The sequence below is a fragment of the Armigeres subalbatus genome, chromosome 3 (genome assembly GCF_024139115.2).
Source record: "Armigeres subalbatus isolate Guangzhou_Male chromosome 3, GZ_Asu_2, whole genome shotgun sequence".
Classification (NCBI taxonomy): Eukaryota; Metazoa; Arthropoda; class Insecta; order Diptera; family Culicidae; genus Armigeres; species Armigeres subalbatus.
This window is the reverse complement of record NC_085141.1, coordinates 3,467,517-3,487,036: the sequence shown is the minus strand read 5'-3', so window position 1 is coordinate 3,487,036 and position 19,520 is coordinate 3,467,517. Positions and strand designations below refer to the sequence as shown.

The 19,520-nt window shown below is 42.5% G+C and overlaps 4 protein-coding genes and 2 long non-coding RNA genes across 6 annotated transcripts; 2 read left to right on the top strand and 4 right to left on the bottom strand.

Moving 5' to 3' along the window:
* Window positions 1–450: 450 nt before the first annotated feature.
* Window positions 451–2,986, bottom strand: LOC134227067 (uncharacterized). Its single transcript, XR_009983603.1, has 3 exons — window positions 2,747–2,986; window positions 749–942; window positions 451–688 (listed from the first exon to the last, which is right to left on the bottom strand). It is a non-coding gene; the product is annotated as an uncharacterized LOC134227067 (long non-coding RNA).
* A 361-nt stretch (window positions 2,987–3,347) lies between these two features.
* Window positions 3,348–4,590, top strand: LOC134225884 (non-structural maintenance of chromosomes element 3 homolog). Its single transcript, XM_062706316.1, has 2 exons — window positions 3,348–3,821; window positions 3,987–4,590. The coding sequence occupies exons 1-2, from the start codon at window positions 3,510–3,512 to the stop codon at window positions 4,485–4,487; spliced, it is 813 nt and encodes a 270-aa protein (XP_062562300.1). The 5' UTR covers window positions 3,348–3,509; the 3' UTR covers window positions 4,488–4,590.
* A 27-nt stretch (window positions 4,591–4,617) lies between these two features.
* On the bottom strand, window positions 4,618–5,381 carry LOC134225885 (trafficking protein particle complex subunit 1). The gene is made up of 3 exons (XM_062706317.1): window positions 5,152–5,381; window positions 4,873–5,082; window positions 4,618–4,804 (listed from the first exon to the last, which is right to left on the bottom strand). Exons 1-3 carry the CDS (start codon window positions 5,245–5,247, stop codon window positions 4,676–4,678), a joined length of 435 nt encoding a protein of 144 aa, XP_062562301.1. The 5' UTR covers window positions 5,248–5,381; the 3' UTR covers window positions 4,618–4,675.
* Window positions 5,382–5,886: 505 nt separating this feature from the next.
* LOC134226721 (uncharacterized) lies at window positions 5,887–7,627 on the top strand. The gene is made up of 5 exons (XM_062707677.1): window positions 5,887–6,307; window positions 6,480–6,595; window positions 6,737–6,830; window positions 6,895–7,107; window positions 7,169–7,627. The coding sequence occupies exons 1-5, from the start codon at window positions 6,026–6,028 to the stop codon at window positions 7,244–7,246; spliced, it is 783 nt and encodes a 260-aa protein (XP_062563661.1). The 5' UTR covers window positions 5,887–6,025; the 3' UTR covers window positions 7,247–7,627.
* Window positions 7,628–15,516: 7,889 nt separating this feature from the next.
* Window positions 15,517–16,152, bottom strand: LOC134219780 (uncharacterized). Its single transcript, XR_009981661.1, has 2 exons — window positions 16,034–16,152; window positions 15,517–15,968 (listed from the first exon to the last, which is right to left on the bottom strand). It is a non-coding gene; the product is annotated as an uncharacterized LOC134219780 (long non-coding RNA).
* A 324-nt stretch (window positions 16,153–16,476) lies between these two features.
* Window positions 16,477–18,675, bottom strand: LOC134221430 (uncharacterized protein K02A2.6-like). Its single transcript, XM_062700622.1, has one exon. The coding sequence runs from the start codon at window positions 18,673–18,675 to the stop codon at window positions 16,477–16,479; it is 2,199 nt and encodes a 732-aa protein (XP_062556606.1).
* Between the last annotated feature and the right edge of the window lie 845 nt (window positions 18,676–19,520).

Sequence of the window (19,520 nt, the reverse complement as noted above, 5' to 3'; positions counted from 1 at the left end):
GTCGATTAAACAAACAGTGTACTGAGGGTCTGTTCAAATATTACGTAACGCGAAAAACGTTGGTTTTGAGAACCCCCCACCCCCTCGTAACAATTTGTAACAATTTTCATAATTATCCTCACCCCTATGCGTAACGCGTAACAATTAGTTTTTTGAGAAAAAAAAGATTTTTGATAGCATTTAAAATTATTATGCATTGTACACTCTGAGAAAAATCTATACTAAATAGATTGAAAGTCATTCTAACTGGCTATTTGCCTGGTTGACCCCGGCTTCGATTATGTGCTGGTTATACTCGGTTAGTATAACTTTCATTTATATAGGAATAGTATAAAGCGACAATATCGAAAATAGTATTGTTAGAATTAATTTTGTTTTGTTTAGAATTATTCTGTTTACAAAAAAAGCAGCTGAGAAAATTGTTAACCAAATTATTTTATTTTTCGCGATCAATAAGAAAACGTTGTGACTTAAAATATTTTAGCCACGGTTCCTTCAACATAACATAACAGAAGCAACTGAGGCTATAATAAGAAACAAAGATAATAAGCTTTAAAGCGACATATTTTCGTTTCTGTTTCTCAGCCGAGTTCCAGAGAGTGGGGTAATGTTGCAGAGTTTTCAGCTCGTGGTTCATCACGTCCAAATACTCCTTCAGCTGATATCATAGATAATGCGTTCCAATTAGCTGTAAGAAAAAAATTGTTGAACGACAGAAGGGTATTGACAGACTTTTTTATGAACTCACCTGATCTCAGGCTTCTGTGTCTGATTGATCTCTTGGATTTCCCATTTGTCCGGCATCCCCAGAAATATATCTTTGGGATCCACAGCTTGCCGTTCAATGTTATTGTGCGAGGCAGTCTCCGTCTTTGAAATGTTGGAATTCATCTTTGCAGATTCATGCGGGCCATCGACAGCGTATCCGAATGATATTCAGTACTAAAATAAAAATCAGAAGGGTTATATACAAGATACGACCGCCCGACGTAAACTACGTAAAGCAGATCATAAGATAATAATTAATTTGGTGATTGAAGTTTTGACTTTTTCGCTCCCCTATGCTTGAATGATAACATTTGATGTTTTGATGAACCTCCTAAATTTTCAACTGAATTGGTTGTAATTTAACTGAGTACGAGCAGTTTGAGGTTTGTATGGAAATCGCCCCGTATGTGAAAGATCGTTTCGTGAGACTTATTAAGTACAAAAAGAAGCTATTGAAAAGGATTTTAACGGCATGGGATATCAGATCTTGGTGTGGTAAGCTTTGTACAAAATTTGAAATTAAATAAAAATGCTAAAAATATTGATGTTTTGATGATGATGATTTGTTAGATGTACCATGTAATTGTGGTGTTCGATCATTGAGATTTTTCATAGCCATTTTTTACACCTGTTTTGTTACACTTACTTCAATTCATTTGTTTCTTCTTGCTGAGAAAGCCACAGAAATTAGCAGAAACAAAAATTGAAGAGAACATTCAAAAAGGTGAGAATTTGGATTACTAACAATGTTTAATATTTACAGCTTGAAGCACGTAAAAATATGATTATTCTGAATGATGCCTTTACTCATGTAACAGGAACTTAGTCACATTTGAACAATAATTGAACATTTTATGCAATAGTGTCCGTCACTAAGAGACATTTTTCTGAACCGTGAAATTTTTCTCCAAAATTCATCTTCGTAAAACGTGTTCAAATGATCAAATATAGCTTGTATCATCAATTGCCATATTTTATGTATAAGGTATGAAAGGAAACATAATCCGGATAGTTAGTTTTGTTGTCAAATTGCTTATGGCACTAGAGGATCTCCCCCTAAATATAATCAACCCGAAGAATTCGAAGAATATTTCCCAATCTGTAAGACGGTTGTTGTTGCGAACCGATCGATTTTGTAAGCAAAGTTATAATGAAAACAAAAATGCTCATTATTGATATGTTATTCGTTTACGTGCTCAATTGAATTTCCCACGGTTTAGTATTTCCTTAATAATTTTTCTTGCAAGCAGCAAATTGTTTCGCAACAATCATGATCGATCTCACACCAATTCATTTGTGTTTCGAATTAGCGTAACTCAATATATGAAAATGGTTGGATATGACAATTTAAAATTTTCATTTAAAAACCCCAAATTTATTATTCCGCAGTGGTGATGATGCCTTTACTTTCTCCGACTGTTGTGTAACTTTTGAAGTGTTATTTTAAAGGGGTGCTGCCTAAATAGTAGAATAATCTTGTTTATAGTTGATAATCAATTTTAATGATCACCTCATGCTTACATCAACATGTCCAGCATCTGTAGCACTTTTTCATAAACACTACTTTTTTTGCTCCGACCGCGGTCATTGCTCTGGTTCTATTGTTGTACTTTTTGTGCGAATCACCGCACAAAAGTAGAGCGCAAGAACCAACGGCACCAAACGGCGGTCGTAACGAAACTCTGAAATTTTACTGGGTTGGTAAAGAATTGGAATTTTTAATGTCTTTACATTAATAATCAATAGTTCCAATAGTTAAAAAATTGCTGGAGAGTTTCCGATTCGATTGATAATTAAATCCCGAAAATCCATTGAAAAATAAAGGAGCTATTAACGTTTGAAATCTTACATAATTTCGTGACGGTCTCGAATTTGGAAATTTTCATTTGTCACCCTGTATCCGAGTCTTCCCCTTAGACGTAGTTTACGTCAAAATTAATAAGCAATGTGTTACCGGAATAATACTATAAATACCTACCTCAAAGTTGCATCTTCTAATCACAACATATCTTTAAATGATTCTATTAATGCGCCGGAACAAACCCAGAATCAGGAATGATCCATTTATGATGCGCAAATGGCGGAAAATCTGATTTAATTACATTTCAGAGCAGCTAATACACTAAAGGAGAATATTTTCACGAAATTCGGAGATAAACTAAATTGTAATCTTGAATAGATTACTCTTTAAACTAAGCAAAGTGTAAATTTCGTAAATATAAAAAATGCTTTATCTTTATACTATTATTGGTTTGTTCTATTTCTGAGTGTATATTTTACGCTATTTTGAAGGAAATAAACATTTTTTAACATTTTTAATTTTTTTTTTCGCTATGCAAATAATTTGTTACGCGTAACAATATTCCGAAGGACACCCACCCCCCATATTTTGCGTAACAAATCGTAACAAAAATTTAACAACCCCCCACCCCCTATTGCGTTACGTAATATTTGAACAGACCCTGAAAGCTTTACGACGTTTTCAATATTTTCAATATTTTTCTCCGTGTATCGGTGCACGTGCATGAAAAAATCTGTTGTCTTCTCGTCCCCTCGATTCTGGGTGATGTCGGATGTCACACGAAAAGGCTTTTATTTTAGTTCGTGATTTTTTTGCGCTTGATGCGAATCGGCGAAAAATAAAATAATATTATTACAAGTTTAAATACATAGATTTTCTTTGATGAAAGGAAAATCTTCCATTAATAAATCCAGTTCATTTTGATATTTGAAAAAAAAAAATGCCGCGTTCGAGTGGCATCCTGTCATCACAGCAATCGCGCAATAACCGCTCGGAACCGAGTCAATCTCAATCCGCTCGGCCAAGCACCAGCGGCCAGCAAGAACGGGGAAGAACATCCAGCCAACAACAGCAGGATGGTACCGACGATGTGGAGCAGGATCAAATGGTGATTAACTTGGTGAAGGCTATTCTCAATATGTCATGCAATAAGCATCAGATGAAGAAGCCGGATCTGGTGAAAAATGCTCTCGGTGGAAACAGTCGGATTTTCCCGAAAATCATTGGCCAGGTTATGAGAGAGCTGACAGAGGTAGGTTTTTGTGTGTATTGTACCTTCTTCGTACTATCGTTTGGTGTTCCAAACCCAGACCCCTCTCTTGAACTCTATACCTACCTATACTAAATATCTTAGTCTTATCTTGATTGTTTCTAAATAAATGTTCTATTGTGTCAATGCTTTTCTGTTGTGTTTTAGGTTTACGGATACAAGTTAGTCGAAACGGAACGCAACAAAACCTACATACTCGTATCTACCATTACTTGTGGATCCATTTTGGACATGAACGACGAATACCGGAAGTCCTATACCCTGCTCTATCTGATTCTGGGCTACATCTTTATGAAGAACGGAGACGTTCCCGAGCAAGGTTTATGGGACTTTCTGGACAAGCTGCATATCAGCAGCGAAGATCATCATTCCTTTTTCGGCGATGTCCCTAAACTGATCAAAGAAACGTTCATCAAACAGGCTTATCTGGTTCGCACGAAACAAGTCGTCGAAGGTATGAACGAGGATCGATATTTCTACGGATGGGGAAAACGAGCTGAATACGAACTGAGCAAAAGGGATATTCTCGAGTCGTTTTGTAAACTCATGGGGAAGCCTTCGGTGTGTTTCATAACCCAGCATACGGCAGCCTACGGTATGAATGGCGAAGATGATATGAGTGACACAATGGAGGTTACACAGAACTGATAAGTTGGAGAATCTACAAACACTGACGCAACAATAATTTATATCAAAGCTATAAATATAAATAAAATAAGTCAGCAAGGCCATTTTCATTTTGCCACGGAAATTTCGGAATATGCATTTTCTCGATAACTTTAATTGTACAATTTATCTTCTTTTAATGGTCTGAATTATTGAAGTAAAACGTGAATTCATATGACTTTTGGTCCGAACAGCGGAGATTGTTTTACGAATTCATCCAGTTTAGTTTTAAAAAGTTCGGATGTGACGGGGGTTCCAATGGTCCAGAGTGGATTTCGAACGACGTATTCCACCCATATCTAAGAAAATTAACAAATGAAATTTTTAGTTCGCGATTGAATAGATAAATTGTGTTGCTTTACATTACCTTGCTGTACAGGTGAAGAAGAAACTCCTTGATGCCGGTTGCGGTCGTATCTGTATTAAGAACGAACTTCAAACCCGAGGACACTTCGACAAAGTGAAGCGCATATTTGTTCGTTTTGTAATATAGAAAGCCTTCCTTTGGATCGATGGGTGAAATTTTATTGACAAAGGATTTCAATGAGAACAGCATCCCGTACATGAGCTTGGCTTCCTGTTGGGGGAATTTATTAGTCCTACAATCAACAGAGACTCAAGTGATCACTCGGACCTACATACTTACCTCGTCTTTTGTTATTCCGGATTGCTTCAGTCGATTCCATTCCCCATAGTAAAGAAGCGTACCGTACTTGTCAAAAATATACAAGTTGTAGATCATGATTAGCTTAAAATTTCTTCTGGAATTATTTGAATGATTTGAAATTTTGAATCATTCGAAGATTTTGATTTTGTTTTGCTCTGCAGTTCCGTTCCTTTCGGTTTATTTTCTTCCAGGACAACAAAAACAAAACGAAAACCTTTTCGTATCACGCTCATGTCACATGTTGTTTTGTTGCATGCGTGTTGCATAAAGATGTCGCATACACTCTATTTTCATTCAACTCGTTGTTGAATGAATAATAACTCAGCCTGCACGGAGAACGTAGTATCCAGCTTTCCACGCTCGGTAATGGCGGCTTGTCGGTGTGTAAAAATCAATCGGTCACTGTACTTTTTGACACTAGCTGGAGGAAAACTCACTGATGAAAAGGCCTTTTTCCCCTTCCCCTCACCCAGAAACACCGGTGAGCTTTCCTCCGGAAATATGAAGTTTTTTTCACCCATTTATACACGGATTTCATCACAGGTATATGTGCACTTTTTGGTGATTTTAGGTACTCTTCACCCATATTTGGGTGAACTGAACTAAGCGTGTACTACCCGTTGATAACGTTGATAACCCCGCAGACATTTTGAGTCAACTGTGACTGTGAGGATATTTAATAACAACAGTACTGGCATCCCTGTGGTTTTGACTTTTACCCACAACAACAAATAATAGAAAAAACTTTCTTCATTTGCATCGCACAGTCATTCAGCAAAAAAAAAAATTCTAACTTGTTGATAAAGATATTTCCACATTTTCATTCGTTGTAGAGAGTGTGCAATGATCTACGATGACTAATCTTTCGGTTGTAGCTCTCGCGATCATTTTTCTGGCCGACAGTGGCTGGAGATTGGCACAGGCAACAGCAAGCCAGTGTCATCGGCTGGATCCGTGCCGGTGCGAGTTTGAAAACGGGCAGGGATTCGACATACGGTCGGTGGTGACCAAGGTGGAAGGCTACATGCACACGGTGGATCCTAAGACATCGGATAAGTACTTCTTTAATCCGTGCCAGGACATAAAATTTCTTCCGAGTGATGGTAAAGAATGCAGCTCCGGCGATGGCTATTCGGTAGGAAATAAGATGCAAAACCATAATTCGGCACCACCATTTCAAAAGCCTCTCCCGCGCTGGCGGGGTAACTTGGGCCCAACAACGCAATTCAGCGCCATTTAATGATGCGCTATTGAATGTTGGAGCCGAATTCTACTAAATAAGCAAAATCTATGTTCTTATTTTTCAGCTGTGTCGATTTAATAATGCAACTCAGCATTATCAGAAGCTGGGTACAACGAAGAATAGTAGTTTCTTCACAAATGAACACGGACAGCAATTTCTAGTTTTCCATTTGAATTTAACGTAAGGATTGCGCATTATATTCTTTTGAAACACTCACCATTACTGTAGCTTCCTCCTTCCTATTATATTTTTTTCTTATCTTGTAATTTGAAGATTTTTTAAGCTCAAACGCTAATATCATTGAATATTATTTCTTTTTAGTGTGACATCAATTCAGTTGCTCTGTCTGAAGCACGATGAATCTTATTTGTTTGTTAATCCGGATGAGATCAAATTGAGAGCTGATAATGGCAATGTAAGATGCTAGAGAATTATGCACATCCTTCATATTATTTAACACTCGATTGTTTTTTTTTAAGAATCTCATCCTATTTTCACCCTACGCATGTCCGGTGACAATCGAAGAAATCAGTAAACCCAGTACGGGAGGGGTGCTACTCATCTTATTTCTAATAGGAGCGTTCACGTACTTTACGATCGGTTCGATTGTGCGCTTCATGTACTTAGGGGCTCGAGGTATAGAAGTGATACCTAATTTGGAGTTTTGGAAGGACCTTCCAGGGCTTGTACAGGTGAGAATAAAGCTAGTAGGACGTTCATTCGGTTGATTCTGACACGATATTGATCTACCAGGATGGATTTCGCTATGTGAGAAATGGATGCCGTGTGGAACGACAGGGTCCCGATCCAGATTCGTACGATGCCATCTAGGGCTGCAGCTTGCTATCGTGAAGCATCACACAATACCAAATCCAAGGATTTTTTCCAGCCTTTTTTCGACCACGACTGTAAATAAGCAGAGGAGAATTAGGAAGCTGAAACTAATACAAAAAAGATATTTACAAGGGATTGAGGGTGTTCTTCGAGTATTCGGCGTATGTTTCCCAGAAAGCCAAAAATGATTTCCCTGTTCAAGTGTAAAAGTAATCGACATAAGATCAATTTGACCATCCTATTGCTCAGTCGTTTTCGAATGACTAAATTAGTTTTCATACTTCCTGTGTTGCAGAAAAAATAGGCTGGGTGGTATAAATGACTTAGGAATACTATGTGTGAAAAAGAAGTGAATAAAGTGCTTTTTGTTAAAAATCAGCTAGTAGTATTGCTTAAAGTATGCATAAAAGGTTACATATGACATGGGAATATGACGGAAATCGCCGCCTAGTAGCTTTAGAGTTCATCACAAATTACATAAAGACAAAATTGATTATTTTTAATTCACCATTCAATTTACAATTGTAATGTTTTTTTTTGTTAGATGGTTATAAAATTTGTATAGACCGAAGCCCTGTTAGAGATACCTTCCCACTCCCTAAAGCTTTATGTAATTTGTGAACACGCCCTTAGTACAAACAAGGCATTTACGTTTTATTGTCCGCATCGTTTTTGATTCAGATACGTAAGTGGAATTGTACAAAAGATATTTTAGTTACTAGATAAAGATTGTCGCTTCGGTTCCCTTTGTTCTGCTGTCCGAAACATGTGTGGTACATACCTGTCAAATCGTATGGATTTTCCTTCTTTGACATTTAGATCCCCTATCCTCGCCAGCAAAAGATGTTCCGGACAGCGACGACAGCGACAATCTTTATCTAGTAACTAAAATATCTTTTAATTGTACCCAAATACTGTGACACAAGTATGTCATTTCTGGGTCTGGGTTGGGAGTGATTCTATTTTTTGAGAATTCTAACCCCCTTCCACCTTTTTTTTTTTTTTTTTTTTTTTTTTTTTTTTACAAGGGAGAATGCATTTACACACTAACCCAGTACACGTGCATTGTAGTTGCCAAACTACCACACGGAAGTGTACTGGAGTGTCGGACTCGACCATACCGGTAATACCGACTAAACTCCCTTGGGCTCCACCATCGTTTCCCCAGGAACTACCTCGCAGTACTACTTCTGGGGGGACGGCAGTACTAAGCGTACTCGCTCATTATCGCTCACACAGGCACTCGTCCCACGCGAGACTGACTTGGGTGCTCGCACACCATTCACTCCATTTGAGTCTTACTTGGATGCTCTCCCGGACGCTCCGCTGCCATGCCTCGAGGTGTCAATAGCGGTAACTGCCTGGGCCTACAGATATTGCGCTACGACACTCCTGCCTCAGCACGAGCAGATCAATCACACCACTGCCGAAGCAGACCACACGCTACCCTGCCGAAGCAGGGACACTCCCCATGCACCACATGTGCACAACTGTAGGTGTGTGGGTACAACCCACTGCTACCCTGCCGCCGAAGCAGCTTCTCCAAAGACCATTCGCTCCATGTGACCCTTTTTCGGGTGCTCACTCTAACACTCCACTGCCATGCCTCGAGGTGTCGATAGGTCCCTCGACTCCTACCTCAGCATGTGCAGTCCATACTCAGACTTCTGCTGCGCTTCGAGGTGACAATAGCGGTGACGCGCTATGACACTCCTGCCTCAGCACAACCAGATCACTCACTCCCTGCCGAAGCAGCTCACGCGCTACCCTACCGAAGTAGGTACACTCCACAACTTATTCTAACACTCCACTGCCATGCCTCGAGGTGTCGATAGCGGTAGCAACGCTACGACACTCTTGCCTTAGCATGTGCAGTCCATACTCAGACTTCTGCTGCGCTTCGAGGCTGCCATAGCGGCGGCGACTCGCTACGACCCTCCTCCCCCAGCACAACCAGACCACTCCCTCCCTGCCAAAGCAGCTCACGCACTACCCTACCGAAGTAGGGACACTCCACATGCCAGATGGCACTCCCTCCCTGGGCTTGTGCTTTTGAAGCGGCACACAGTCGCTTTGATAGAGTCCGCTTACGGGCACTTGTGGTTTTTTGGGAGGGATTTTAGCAGAGCCCACTGCTAAATCCCACCACGCCCTAGGCAGTTCTCCCTGACTCGCAGACAGCTGGGGAGGGGTCGTCTTCCCTTCCCCCTTTGTCACGCATTTTTGTATACCTAGTACATGTATTGTCACAAAATCTTAGAGCCCCCCCCCCCCCCCCCTAAAACCTGTGACATCATTATTGAACGACCTCTTGAGCGTCGGTATTAACTTGTTGAATATAGCATCGCAATCAATACTCTTGCTCTTGAGGTTCGACGCCAAACTTGTAAGCCGTCAACGACGAAAAAGGCCGGATTTTTCAGTTATAAGCCATATATGTTCTGTTAAATCTTGCTGCTTATATCGTTCGTTCCGCTGAATTGTGTTTGTGGCCTTATGGTCAGGCAGGGGAGATAAACCAAATTGGGGAAGTGGAACAACTATTCAGTGTAACAAAAATCAGTGCCTCAATCTATGCAACCTGAAACACACGAAGTATTTAAACTGTAAGCTAGCTCTACCGTTTGCATCATGTGCTTCTGGTTGCATACATTCAGGTGCTGATGAGGCGGCGGCGGCGACGGCGCAAAAATAGGAGTATTTTGCGGCGGCCCGAATACACGCTTAAAGTCATTCACACAATTTTGTGTTTCGTTCACACAAAACGGGCCTAACCTGGAACAACACATATTATGAGTAACTGCCATGTTACTCATTTTAGTGTAATTGACGGTGAACGATTTCTGATGAGTTCATTTCACACAGTGAGAGAGCGGTCGGAAAACGGACCTAACCTCAATTATATTTTTTTCATGTAAATTGAAAATTATCGCAACATTTTTATACTATTTCAGAGGAGTCCCTGTGGGCAATGAATTCGGCATGGGGAAAAGGAATCACCCAGACCGTTGTGGTTTCTTGCGGGGATTGTGACTTACCTGCTACAGCGTCGTATGAAGAGTGTGACGAGCCGAGCAGCAAGACTGCCGTCGATCTCGTCTGTTCGCCGCCCAGGAGTTGGTTGCGTTGGTTATATCGACTTTTAGGGATTTGCTGGGGTTCAGCGCAATATACACTTATTGCGAGGGATAAGACTGTATGGGCCACACATCTTCCTTCTCCCGAAAAAAAAAATGGTCTTTCAGTCCAGTTGGCTTACTTCCCGCATAGAATTATATCAAATTTAGTATCATTTTCCGATAACACATATTATGATTGGATTATTTATCGTATCGTTGTAAATTATACACTATTTGTACCATGAATAATTTAAGACTAAGGGCTCATTCACAAATTACATAACGCCATAAGGGGTGGGTGGGTACCCAATATTCCGTTACAAAATGTTAAGGCTTGTCTAGGGGTGGGTGGGTTTGTTCAGTTCTGTAACAGATAACGAATGATATAAAAAATAAAATCACTAATTAAATTCAAATTTGACAGCATTATTATTTACTATGTAGAAAGTTAAGGTAGAGTTCATTAAAAATATCAATTAATATTTTTTTGTGAATTTTTAGTCCGACGTTACGCGTCACCGATGGGGGTGGGTGGGTATAGAGGAAATGTTACAAACAAGTCACAGAGGGGTGGGTGGGGGTTCAAATCTGTGTTTTTTTGCGTTATGTAATTTGTGAATGAGCCCTAATTACACACTTGTGGTGGCACGGCAAATGCTGGGTAAAGCGTACCATTGGTACTTCGCGTACCTGAAGGAATAAAATAGACCCCATCTCGCGGTCCTTAGCCTCTTACCCAGCAACTCCTATCCCTACCTCCCCGCGGTGCTGGCCGGGATACGAGCAACCTTAGGGAAGATCGGGTAACCAACCCCGGTGGGAACTATGGTCGTATGCTGACAGGGAAGGGGGGAGTTGCTCCTCTCCGGAGGTGCAAATCTTATTGAGCGTCTGTTCTCCATGTCAGGATCTGCGCACAACAGCGTCTGTTCTCCATGTTAGGGCCGCTGATCACCGTCCGAGTGCCAGCGAGGGACTCTAAGTGAAACTGTGCACCATGGTCCACCGGAAATAAGGAGGAATGGTCCTCCGGAAATTTAGAGGGTTTGGTGTCAGGCCCTGCAAGCCAGCCTTTAAAAAATCATAAGCAACGAACAATCAACAAGAGAGTACGGACCGGAACCATCGGCGAAGACCACTGCGACGAAAAGGGACTAGCGATTGGAAACTCGGTTCGTGGAACTGCAAATCTCTCAACTTCATCGGGAGCACACGCATACTCGCCGATGTGCTCAAGGACCGTGGATTCGGCATCGTAGCGCTGCAGGAGGTTTGTTGGAAGGGATCAATGGTGCGAACGTTTAGAGGTAATCATACCATCTACCAGAGCTGCGGCAGCACACACGAGCTGGGAACAGCTTTCATAGTGATGGGCGACATGCAAAGGCGCGTGATCGGGTGGTGGCCGATCAACGAGAGAATGTGCAGGTTGAGGATCAAAGGCCGGTTCTTCAACTTCAGCATAATCAACGTCCATAGCCCACACTCCGGAAGCACTGATGATTATAAGGACGCATTCTACGCGCAGCTGGAACGTGAGTACGACAGCTGCCCAAGCCACGACGTCAAAATCATCATAGGAGATTTGAACGCTCAGGTTGGCCAAGAGGAGGAGTTTAGACCGACTATTGGAAAGTTCAGCGCTCACCGGCTGACGAACGAAAACGGCCTACGACTAATTGATTTCGCCGCCTCCAAGAATATGGCCATTCGCAGCACCTACTTCCAACACAGCCTCCCGTATCGGTACACCTGGAGATCGCCACTGCAGACAGAATCACAAATCGACCACGTTCTGATTGATGGACGGCACTTCTCTGACATTATCGACGTCAGGACATATCGTGGCGCTAACATCGACTCTGACCACTATCTGGTGATGGTTAAACTGCGCCCAAAACTATCCGTCATCAACAATGTTCGGTATCGACGACTGCCGCGGTACGACCTAGAGCGACTGAAGCAACCTGATGTCGCCACTGCATACGCGCAGCATCTCTTGAGGACTGCTGGAATACAGTCAAAGCAGCCATTAACGACGCAGCGGAGAACAACGTCGGGTATATGGGTCGAAGTCGACGGAACGATTGGTTCGACGAAGAGTGTAGACAGATTCTGGAGGAGAAGGACGCAGCGCGGGCGGTCGCGCTGCAGCAAGGTACCCGGCAGAACGTGGAACGTTATAGACGGAAGCGGAGACAGCAGACCCGCCTTTTTCAGGAGAAGAAACGCCGCCTGGAAGAAGCGGAGTGCGAGGAGATGGAACAGCTGTGCCGTTCTCAAGAAACACGCAAGTTCTATCAGAAGCTCAACGCATCCCGCAAAGGCTTCGTGCCGCGAGCCGAAATGTGCCGGGATAAGGATGGGAGCATCTTGACGGACGAACGTGTGGTGATCGAAAGGTGGAAGCAGCACTACGAGGAACATCTGAATGGCGCTGAGAGTACAGGCAATGAAAGTCAAGGCAGCGGAGGAGATGACTACGTCAGTTCAGCGGACGATGGAAGCCAACCAGCCCCACCTTGAGGGAAGTTAAGGATGCCATTCAACAGCTAAAGACCAATAAAGCAGCTGGTAAGGATGGTATCGGAGCTGAGCTCATCAAGATGGGCCCGGAAAAGCTGGCCACTTGCCTGCACAAACTGATAGTCAGAATCTGGGAAAACGAACAGCTACCGGAGGAGTGGAAGGAAGGGGTTATATGCCCCATCTACAAGAAAGGCGACAAACTGGAGTGTGAGAACTTTCGAGCGATCACCATCCTTAATGCCGCCTACAAAGTGATATCCCAGATCATCTTCCGTCGTCTGTCACCATTAGTGAACGAGTTCGTGGGAAGTTATCAAGCCGGCTTCGTTGACGGCCGCTCGACAACGGACCAGATCTTTACTGTACGGCAAATCCTTCAAAATGCCGTGAATACCAGGTCCCAACGCACCATCTGGTCATTGATTTCAAGGCGGCATACGACATTATAGACCGCGTAGAGCTAGGGAAAATAATAGACGAGAACAGCTTCCTGGGAAAGCTTACCAGACTGATCAAAGCAACGGTGGATGGTGTGCAAAACTGTGTGTAGATCTCGGGCGACCACGCCAGTTCGTACGAATCGCGCCGGGGACTAAGACAAGGTGATGGACTTTCGTGCCTGTTGTTCAACATTGCGGTAGAAGGTGTCATGCGGAGAGCCGGGTGTAACAGCCGGGGAACGATTTTCAACAGATCCAGTCAATTTATTTGCTTCGCGGATGACATGGACATTGTCGGCCGAACATTTGCAAAGGTGGCAGAACTGTACACCCGCCTGAAACGTGAAGCATCAAAAGTTGGACTGGTGGTGAATGCGTCAAAGACAAAGTACATGCTTGTGGGCGGAACCGAGCGCGACAGGGCCCGCCTGGGAAGCAGTGTTACGATAGACGGGGATACCTTCGAAGTGGTCGAGGAATTCGTCTACCTCGGATCCTTGCTAACGGCTGACAACAACGTTAGTCGTGAAATACGAAGGCGCATCATCTGTGGAAGTCGGGCCTACTACGGGCTCCAGAAGAAACTGCGGTCGAAAAAGATTCGCCACCGCACCAAATGTGTCATGTACAAGACGTTAATAAGACCGGTAGTCCTCTACGGACATGAAACATGGACAATGCTCGAGGAGGACTTGCAAGCACTCGGAGTATTCGAGAGACGGGTGCTTAGGACCATCTTTGGCGGTGTACAAGAAGACGGTGTGTGGCGGCGAAGAATGAACCATGAGCTCGCCCAGCTCTACGGCGAACCCAGTATCCAGAAGGTAGCTAAAGCCGGAAGGGTACGATGGGCAGGGCATGTTGCAAGAATGCCGGACAGCAACCCTGCAAAGATGGTGTTCGCTTCCGATCCGGCAGGTACGAGACGACGTGGAGCGCAGCGAGCGAGATGGGCAGACCAGGTGCAGAACGACTTGGCGAGCGTGGGGCGTATTCGAGGATGGAGAGATGCGGCCTCGAACCGTGTATTGTGGCGTCAAATTGTTGATTCAGTGTTATCTGTATAGATGTAGACTAAATAAATGAAATGAAATACACACTGGTGGTATTAATATTGTAGGTGTAGCACCAACTTAGAATTCGGAAGTCAGGATTTCCGAACCGAACTTTCTTCCGAAGTTCTATCTGTCAAACTAATTGATGCGTTGTTTAGCGCATCTTTAGGCGAATCCAGCGCACTACTTCCGAAGTTGGGAAAGTTGCCTGTATCTGGTGAAAAATCCAACTTCGGTATTAAAAGCGTTTTAACTTTGTTCCGGTTAGACAATACCACAGGTGTGTCCTTGGTATAAACCAATCCTTTGAAAGGCTTATTTCTAGTCGGGATATCAAAATGAGTTTTCGTTTTTTTTGTGTTCCGTGTGTTTTCTGCGCCCATCTGATTTTCACTGGGACAACATGACGTTTCTTGTATATAAACATTGGGCCCATTTTAGCAAATGGAAAGTCATCTTGCTGTTTTGCTCTTGGCACTGTTATGATAGTTCCAAATTCAGCTCTTCAGTTTGTTTTGTTCGTCCTGTTTAAATACTAAATAATTATTATAGAAGTACGATTTTTTTGTTTTTTAAATGCGTGGAATTGGCAATTCAAGCTCGCCGACACAGCCGCGCTCATGTTGGTGCCACCACTATGGAGCTGCAACCCGAGGGATTACAACCAGCGCCAAAACTCTACTTGACCTGTACGGATTCCGCCCGCGAAGCTAGAAAAAAGGAGCAGAATTCGTCAAATGGAAAGGAGCCACTGGCAAAAAAAGGCCCTTCTACCAGTTACTCAATCAGCGATATACGGTCGTTCCAATGACACGATTCAAGAAACCAACTGTAACGTATTTATTTTTTCTACACACAAAAAAAAATCGTTGGTAAAAGTCAAAGAAACGTTGGTAAAATTAAGAAAATTAGTTAGTATTTTTCAGTAGAAAGTATAGGACTGTTAAATCCACAATTGAAAAAAGAGCTATCTTTTCGAAATAAGAGTTTACTCTCAAAACGAAATGTACATTTAACATTGAAATCAACTAGTAAACTTTCAAAACAACAAGTTTAGTTTATTGTCAATTTCATGTGTGAATTTTCAATTTACTTTTACCAAAATAAATACTTCTTTTTTAAAATTGATTATTTTACTTCGATTTTCCATTTTATTTTATACTTTTTGAAATATATAATGAATACGCGAACATTTTTATTTACGTTTTCATCTGGAATTTTGCTCTGGAAGCATTATTCGCTCGTCCTGAGTCAGTGCAGCACCTATGTTCTGCCTTGTTTAAAATTTGGACGGCAGCTGCCTAGTATCAGGAATACGGCTGCTACTTCCGATATACGTCCTTCAAACTTACGATTTGTTTGCCACTGCCTGGTTCTAGTTTAGTGTGGTGAATTTCACGGTTCCTACGTTGCGATGAAGCAAGCTGGCACGAATCGCTTTAATATCCGAGTTAATATCGGCCCGTTGCATCGTCCGGTGGACGCCATGATGTTTTTCACGGAGCACTCGATTTTTAGCGGCAATTCAGTGCTATTTACGGACATCTCATTTTCGATCAGCAAGCGATGATAAGCCCTGTGAAATGGAAGAATAATTAGCTAACAAATGAATGAAATTCTATTTGAATGATTGAGTCTTACCGCTTGTTGCAGTTTATTCGAAATTTGTTGCTGATGAAGTGCTTCGCTTTGAAGAAAGCCGTCCTCCTGAGTCATGACAGATCGTCATTTGCTGCAAATTGCATAATGTCTTGTTGTCAGTGTTACCAGAAACAACAAATTTCAGAGAAGTTTGAATATTAAATAAATTTTGTTCTGAAAACTCCCACTGTTAAAATAACAATTTTGATTTGAAAAAAAATACATCAAAATAAACATTTTACTTTTAAATTAAGTTTTTCAGCACTCAAATATACCAAATTGTCCTGACTTTTGAATTGAGAGTAAGAAAATGTTAAAATCCCAACTTTTTTTGGCTCTGTGTATATAATATATTTAGAGTTAATAAAACTATCATGAAGATGATTTATAAAAAAATCCATATTAAGACAAGGTAAGCTTAATGATTAGATTAATTATGCTATTTATGAATTCTCCGCAACATGAACGTAGTCACGCAGGTAAGATGGAGCTTTCTTCACTCTTGCATTTCTCGGCATCATGTTAGATTGAAGCGGTTCATCTGGATGTTTCAACCTGTCTTCGTCGCGCCAATCAGATACCTTTTTTGTTTGAGAGACGTGCCGCTTTAGCATATGGCCCTCGTTATCGTTGAGTGTAAGGCTTCCGTTTCGGTCTTCGGTTACTGTGTACCTCGTAGGTGAAAACCGCGATTGCCCTTTTCCATGAGTTTGTCGCTCGACTATAACGGTGTCGCCAGGACGTACTCGACAAGGACGAGCACCGCGCCGTTGATCCTCTCGATGTTTTCCGGAAATTTTAGCATCACGATCTCTTTCGGAAAGTAGTTCCTCGTCAATTTCAACTCTCTCGAAAGTCATTAATGGAAGACTCCGCTTGATTTTCCGACCAGACATAATTTCCTCCGGTGGGAGCTTCGTCACCCTGTGGATAGCAGCATTATGAGCTTGAATGGCCATACTCAGCTCTTCTATATAGTTTGTTCTATTCATTGTAGCGCTAGCCATTGCCTTATTTATGAGCTTCATATAGCCCTCCACCAGCCCATTTTGCTGCGGGAACAGCGGCGTTGAGAAGATAGGAGTTATATCACGAGTTTCACAATACTTTTTGTACTCCTCACCGTTGAAGGGAGGACCGTTATCAGTTTTGATGAATTTTGGTGTCCCTTCTCGCTCAAATACGTCTTCAAGCACTTTTTTCGTGTGCTCAAAGCTCGTTGTTTTTACCGGCCGTGCCATCAGGTACCTTGACTTGTAGTCCACAATGACCAAAATGGATACACCCCCAAACTTCGCATAAGGCCCGTTGAAATCCAAGGCAATGGTCTCCCACACCGCCCTCGGTGCGAAGACGCGCTGCATTGGGGTGGGTCTCTCCGGTTTACCATTCACAGCACATGTTGGACAAGATTCTGCCCATTTTTGAACATCGTTAGGCATTCCGGGCCACCAAACGCGCTGTCTCAAAATGCTTTTCTGTTTAGCGGCCGAAGGGTGGCCTTGATGCGAGACCTTTAGACAACGTTCTTTTAACTCATCTGGGATGACCACACAACCAGTTTTGACTAATAAACCGTGGCGGGTAGTTAGGTCGCTTTCGAGAATTTGGTATCGCCGCAAATGTTTAGGCCAATGTCCAGAGCCTAGTGCGCCTATGACTGCTTGAAGGGTTTCGTCTTTGGATGTAGCTAACTCGATTTCATTTTCTGTCATAAACTGAACCGTGTTAGCTTCGAGGCACGCAATCTCCCATGGACTGTTGGTTTCGTCAAAAGGACTATCATCTCCACTGTATAAACGCGAAGAAGGATCTGCAATGTTTTCCGCACCTCGAACGTATTCCACGATGTAGTTATAGGGGCTTAGACGCAATGCCCATCCATCGGCTCGCGTAAGAGCTCTTTTAGAGTCTTCGCGAGATCGATTTAAAATAAAAGACACTCCTTGAGCATCGGTTCGTAATGTGAATTCTCTTCCAAGTAGATAAAACGAAAAATGCTCTACAGCCCATACAGCCCCTAGGGCCTCACGCTGATTTTGAGCGTATTTTCGTTCAATGCTGGTAAGTGATTTTGATGCGAAACTAATGATTCGAGACTTTCCCTGTTCGTCTTCTTGCACTAGAACGGCGCCAAGGGCAACCGGAGAGGCGTCCGTGTACAAGACCGTTTTGTCGGTTTCGGAGAAAAATCCCAAGGATACGCAGCAGCTGATGATTTGATCTTTGACGGTTTTGAAAGCATTACTTTGTCTAGGCCCCCATGTCCACACTTTTGCAGTAATAATTTCCCATAAGGGATTAGTGATATCCGCAAAATTTCTTATGTGTGGGCTGATGAACGCTGCCAATCCCAAAAAACTACGTAATTCGGAAACCGTGTTTGGTTCTCGGAAATTGCGTATGCTTTTTATCTTGGCATCGTCAACGTGAAAACCGTTCTCGTCAATCTCATGTCCCAGGAACTTCAAGCGCGTCTGATCAAATTCGCACTTTGCACTATTCAATGTAAGGTTATTGGCTCTCAATATCTTCAACACCTCGCATACGGTTTTCCTTAAATCTTCAAGGCAATCAGCGAAGATTAGAACATCGTCGATGTAAATGATTTTATTCTTAACTGGCTTTAGGATGCGTGTCATTTCCCGTTGGAAGACTTCGGGGGCACAATTCACCCCGAACATCAACCTGGTGAATCTATACATACCTAAAAACAAGATTGGAAAGTCGTGTAAGACAGGGACACTATTTGGTCAATGTCGTTGGTTGAAAGTAACCAGATACATACCATTTTCCGTTAGGAAGGTGGTTAGCTCGCGAGATTCGGGGTGTAGTTCGAGGTGATAAAACGCGTTGCTGAGGTCGAGTTTAGTAAAAAATTTAAAACCGTGGAGTTTGACTTTCATCTCCTCAATCAAAGGAAGCCGAAAGTACTCACGATTGATTGCTTTGTTTGGTCCCCGCATATTTACAACCAGTCGAAAGTCGTCTTTCCCTTTAGGCACAGCAGACATTCCGCTTATCCAGTATGGTGCGGTTTGTAACCCGTCAAAACGGTTACATTGGCCCGGTGTAAATATTATTTATATATATTTTCTGCTTATTAGTAGTTATTAAATAGATTCAAGTTAATGTTTTACAAAAAAAGAAACAATCAGGAACACGATTAGGAATACTGAAATATGCCATGCATAACAGAAAAAAGGAAATAGAAATTATCCCCCCCTCTCTCCTTACAATACCTCTATTATCCCATGAACGCACCCTCGCCGTTACTCCACTCCGGTGACAAGTTGACGTAAACGTCACGCCGTCGGTGAGTGACCGTCGACGGGCGAGACGGAGACCATAAAAGCGGCTGTCAGGATGACATCGCTGTCTTGGAAGGTGAAAGTCAATCCAACCAGAAGGACGCAGTATTTTTCAACCGTTTTTCTTTCGGCAGTGAAATTGTTAAATCAAGCCGATCGCGTGTGCTTCAAGGTGG

What these genes read in the sequence shown, in the direction of transcription:
- LOC134221430 (XM_062700622.1), bottom strand. Translation starts at nt 18,675, where the DNA reads ATGACACGCATCCTAAAGCCAGTTAAGAATAAAATCATTTACATCGAC.
- LOC134226721 (XM_062707677.1), top strand. Translation starts at nt 6,026, where the DNA reads ATGACTAATCTTTCGGTTGTAGCTCTCGCGATCATTTTTCTGGCCGAC. An exon ending in GTTTTCCATTTGAATTTAAC is followed by an intron (nt 6,596 to 6,736) that starts GTAAGGATTGCG and finishes ATTTCTTTTTAG; the next exon opens with TGTGACATCAATTCAGTTGC. An exon ending in TGAGAGCTGATAATGGCAAT is followed by an intron (nt 6,831 to 6,894) that starts GTAAGATGCTAG and finishes TTTTTTTTTAAG; the next exon opens with AATCTCATCCTATTTTCACC.
- LOC134225885 (XM_062706317.1), bottom strand. Translation starts at nt 5,247, where the DNA reads ATGATCTACAACTTGTATATTTTTGACAAGTACGGTACGCTTCTTTAC. An exon ending in CCGGAATAACAAAAGACGAG is followed by an intron (nt 5,083 to 5,151) that starts GTAAGTATGTAG and finishes TTCCCCCAACAG; the next exon opens with GAAGCCAAGCTCATGTACGG. An exon ending in TTCTTCACCTGTACAGCAAG is followed by an intron (nt 4,805 to 4,872) that starts GTAATGTAAAGC and finishes TAATTTTCTTAG; the next exon opens with ATATGGGTGGAATACGTCGT.
- LOC134225884 (XM_062706316.1), top strand. Translation starts at nt 3,510, where the DNA reads ATGCCGCGTTCGAGTGGCATCCTGTCATCACAGCAATCGCGCAATAAC. An exon ending in TTATGAGAGAGCTGACAGAG is followed by an intron (nt 3,822 to 3,986) that starts GTAGGTTTTTGT and finishes GTTGTGTTTTAG; the next exon opens with GTTTACGGATACAAGTTAGT.